Source organism: Berghia stephanieae, chromosome 3 (genome assembly GCF_034508935.2).
Source record: "Berghia stephanieae isolate SIO BIC M18660-M18661 chromosome 3, UCSD_Bste_1.3, whole genome shotgun sequence".
Taxonomy (NCBI): Eukaryota; Metazoa; Mollusca; class Gastropoda; order Nudibranchia; family Aeolidiidae; genus Berghia; species Berghia stephanieae.
The window spans coordinates 79,305,509-79,310,508 of NC_088362.1; the positions used below are offsets into that span (position 1 = coordinate 79,305,509).

The 5,000-nt window shown below is 36.9% G+C and overlaps 2 protein-coding genes across 2 annotated transcripts in view; one reads left to right on the plus strand and one right to left on the minus strand.

The window, feature by feature from the left end:
* LOC144969658 (apolipoprotein D-like) overlaps positions 1 to 4,858 on the minus strand; it is a 5,654-nt gene extending 796 nt beyond the window's left edge. Inside the window, exons 1-3 of the mRNA XM_078908799.1 lie at positions 4,496 to 4,858; positions 1,861 to 2,041; positions 1 to 414 (exon numbers count right to left, since the gene is read on the minus strand). The exon at positions 1 to 414 is cut by the window's left edge and continues 796 nt beyond it. Coding sequence (XP_078764925.1) covers positions 158 to 414; positions 1,861 to 2,041; positions 4,496 to 4,612 — 555 coding nt within the window. The 5' untranslated portion in view covers positions 4,613 to 4,858 and the 3' untranslated portion in view covers positions 1 to 157. The remainder of the gene's footprint in view (positions 415 to 1,860; positions 2,042 to 4,495) is intronic.
* The window catches only part of LOC144968551 (uncharacterized), a 328,253-nt gene that overhangs the window by 53,407 nt on the left and 269,846 nt on the right, over positions 1 to 5,000 (plus strand). The window lies entirely within an intron of this gene.

Genomic DNA, 5,000 nt, shown 5'->3' on the forward strand with positions numbered 1-5,000 from the left:
AAGATGGCGTTGCTAAGGCAACAAAACAAAGGAACAGCAAATATACAAATCCTCTGCCTTTATATATTCAATTGAAGCTTTTATTCAATTTTATTATTGTTTATGATTTCAAGCGGCAACATTTATTGCAAAATACATAGAACATCATTAAACTTCATTAGAGCGGGCAGTCAGTTTGATCGCTGATCTTGAACTTTGACACATCTATCTTGTAGGAGGCCAACTCATTCTTGAGTTGTTGGGTGATATTGGCATCTAGAGTTGTCTTCCGCGACAATATCCAAGCAAATTCGATATGGGCCAACTTTCCAATGCCTTCACAGGAGAATATCAGAGTGAATTGTTCGTAGTCTGTGTGAATAACCCAGTATTTAGCGTAAGGTGCTCCTTTTGCGAATTGGACGAGCAATTTTCCTGCAATATATAAAACAAAGATGATACCGTCAAATTGAGAATGTTTTTTCGAGGGTAGGCAGCGTGGCACAGAGGTTTGGTCCATGTTTGATACACCTGAGGGGCAGCGTGGCTCAGTGGTACGGTCTTTGCTTCCTATCCGTAAGGTACCGAGTTCAATCACCCGCCGCTGCGTTGTGTGGCCTTGAGCAAGACACATCACCCTAGTTCACTCTGCGGCTGACGCCTAGGTTATTCCAGTCTTCCCTTGTAATAGTCCCGAAAGACAAATTTCCCCTTGGGGATGAATAAAGGGAATATTACTTATTTATTTTTAAAAAATTTATTATTGGGGGTGGGGGTGGGGGGGGGGGGCGAAGTGGCCGAGTGGTTAAAGCATTGCACTGTGACCCGGAAGGTCCCGGGTTCGAGCACCGCTTCAGGCACTTTGTTTTTTTCCTTGATCAAGATTATATGCTCACTCGGACAACATGGGTGATTCCTGTTGACATCAGCAGACATCTTGTTTGATGAAATTTTATATTCCTTCATGGAATGCCTAGGCAACGATATCTTATGGTGTCGTTGCAGAAGGGCATTATTATTATTATTATTATTATTATTATTATTATTATTATTATTATTATTATTATTATTATTATTATTATTATTATCATTATCAATATTATTATTATTACTATCTTCTTCTTCTTCTTCTTCTACTACTACTACTACTACTACTACTACTACTACTACTACTACTAACTACTACTACTACTACTACTACACTACTACACTACTACTACTACTACTACTACTACTACTACTACTACTACTACCTACTACTACACTACTCTACACTACTACTACTACTACTTCTACTACTACTACTACTACTCTACTAACTATACTACTACTACTACTATCTACCCACTAACTACTTACTCACTACTACTACTACTACTACTACACTACTACTACTACTACTACTACTACTACTACTACTACTACTACTACTACTACTACTACTCTATACTACTACTATACTACTACTACTATACTACTACTACTACTACTACTACTACTACTACTACATACTACTACTACTACTACTACTACTACTACTACTACTACTACTACTACTACTACTACTACTACTACTACTACTACTACTACTACTACTACTACTCTACTACTACTACTACTACTACTACTACTACTACTACTACTACTACTACTACTACTACTACTACTACTACTACTACTACTACTACTACTACTACTACTACTACTACTACTACTATACTACTACTACTCTACTTTCTACTACTACTACACTACTACTATTACTACTACTCTACTATACTATCTACTCACTCTACTACTACTATACTACTATACTATCATCATCATCATCATCATCATCATCATCATTACCATCATTATTATTCTAAATCAGGCAATCACCTTGCTGATTTGGATCAGGTCTGAAGGCATCCCCAGTAGCGTTGACCTGCTTGCCATTCTCTATACTTCTATTAAAGACTTCGATATGCCCGTTTGACTTGGTGGTGTATTGAGCACGGGTACATTTGCCTTTTTCAAATGTGGTCGGGAAGGCTTCAATTTCATACCAGTATCCAAGGTACTGAAATTAAAATTGAAAATAAATAAACCATTCGTTATGAATACAAAAAGACAATATGATAATATTGTGACAAATTAGGGAAAAGTATGAAAATTACAGGCTTCTTCAGATTTAAAACAATGTATTGAATCTCGAATTCCAATGCTCAGTTTGTAGAACTCTCGTTTCACAAGCAAAAGACAGGCATTGATCCTAGGATCAATCGTAAACTTTTCTGATCCCTCTGTCCATTTAGCAATGAATGGGTAGCAAGATATGTTTGATCAGGTGAACTAAAAGGGCTATCACATTCATTGCGTCACAACTTCTATTTCCAATACATACATAAAATTCATCGTATAAAATCTTAAACAATGGCATCACCTATCTGAATCACAGCTCTTTCCTATTAGACTGATTGATTTTCAAAATATTCTTGTCTGATTTTTAGTCTGCTGTCTTGATGCAAAGAAATTTTAAAAGATACGAGTATTTTCCTTGGTTGTTATATTATGTCTTATAATTGAACGGAAATTGTAATGGAAATATCTTACCAAATATATTTCACCTTTTTAATCTATATATATATATATATATATATATATATATATATATATATATATATATATATATACACACATTATATAGTGATGGATTTAAACTTGAGGATTTATATAGAGCAATATCCTCCAAACGTGCTCAAAGCTCAATGATTCAATAAACATTATTAAAAAAGGTTGTTAGACAACTTTTTGGCATATGCTCCACTACATAACAATACTGATATGAGGCAATAGGTTACGTAATATGCCCATTTTACCGCTGGTTCACAGTCATGTCATTTCTTACATGCAAGGCGGGCAAATACTGGACTATTACATACCTTCAGAAGAATCTTCTCAGCTGGAATTTGTAAAACCTACCAAAAAATATGCTTATTATTTATCCTATTGTAATTGATGTGTGTTAATCAAAGGGATTTGAGCAACACAAAAGGTAATATCATGGACCTAAATGAAATATTTTTCACCCAAACCGGCATGAATAGATCCCTTGTCTCTTAGCTTTATAGGAGAGTGTTCTACCAATTACACTGTCGCAGTTTACCATTTAAAGGTTATTTTAAATGAAAAATGAGCATTTCACGAGAGCACTTATATAGCGCAATATCAACTAAACGCGTCCAAACGCTTTCAAAGGGGTCCCTAGCAAACAGCAACACATGACATGTAGGACTAATCATGACGCCTGTTTGGTGATATTACAATATTTTCTAACAGCAGCAAAGCTGTAAAACGGTCAGGTACCCAACTTTCACCTGAGTACGGTGAGAGAATGTTAGTAAAAGCTTTTCGAATGGCCCAACTATGCGAAATTCAGAGCGGGGCTCGAACCCAGGACATTTGATCCGAAGACGAGTGATATATCACAAGAGCACATAGCCGAACATGCAGTAATGAACACATAGACAAGAAAAGAGAGAGCGAGAGAGAGAGAGAGAGATAGAGAGAGAGAGAGAGAGAGAGAAAAGAGAGAGATACAGAGATAGACAGAGAGAACAGCGACAAACAGAGAGAGAGAGAGAGAGAGAGAGAAAGAGATAGATAGATAGATAGATAGATAGATAGATAGATAGAGAGAGAGAGAGAGAGAGAGAGACATACAGACAGAGAGAGAGTGAGAGAGACAGCGACACACACACACAGCGAGAGAGAGAGAGAGAGAGAGAGAGAGAGAGAGAGAGAGAGAGAGAGAGAGAGAGAGAGAGAGGTACCCCGAATATTTTCAATGACGCATCAGCTTTTCACCAATTTGTCATTTTGAGCAATCTTTGAAATCGTTAATTGAATAAGAACATTTATAAAACGTATTGTCCAAGATCCACCATTATAAATATTCTTGACAACACCTCTTCTACTTCACTTGAAGATCATACGGAATCAAATGTTCATTTCATAAGTAGAAGTCGAATGTTAAGCATCTTTTATTTACGTAATAGCATTCTTACAATACTCATCAATATATTTTACTTGCTCATCCACACCAGAGTCGAGTGATACAATGTTAATAAAATGCTTAGCCAATTAATTACATTACGGAGCAAAAATTAGAGATCACTCTCACCAGTGCAGCTATGTGGTCTTGTGGAATGACACTCACTTTTGAATCGGAAGGTCATGGGTTAGAGCCTCGATCGGCACATAGTTGAGTCCATGGAAAAGGCTCTTTACTCACATTCTCTCACCGTACTCAGGTGTAAAATGAGTACCTGGCCGTCAACAGCGTTGTCTCTGTCCGAAAAAAATATAATATCGCCTAATAGGCGTCATGCATCGTCCTACATGATAAATGTTGCTGTTGGCCAGGGATCCCTTGTAAAGCGCTTTTAGTACGTTTAGTGGTAACTGCGCTATATAAAAAGCTAAAAAAAAGCTCAATAATATAGGCCACAAAAACAACTAACTGCTAACTCACCTTCTCCAGGTCCACGTTCTCCTGTGTTTTGACTGTCGGACATCCTCCAAGGCTTGGACTTTGAGCCGAGGTAAAACCAAAAAGGCATAAAAAGATAACTGCAATTGTTGTAAGCATATCGGACTTTTACAAAACTAAACTATTGACGACGGTTCCAAACAGACTTATTCAACTACTTGTTGTTGGCATAAGGTGTATTGTACAAAATGAAGAAAAAATCACATAAGAAAGTCTTTCTGGTTCCGTAACGCAAAATTAAATTCCCGAGCAATCGGAATCAAAGGTACCTGGGACATTCAGTGTCAAACTATTATGAAAATCTGATTCACTGTCCTCTTATCGACTGCCTTCCTATCTGTTTACTTCGTGAATTGTGTAAGCAGAATGATCCCCGAGGACGATGATAATAAATCTATCTGCTTATGTATATTCATTCTTGAGGTCAAGCGTTTATTCACAAAGTATTGGACTTAAAAGAGAGGAACGAATTCGGTTCAACTGTGGT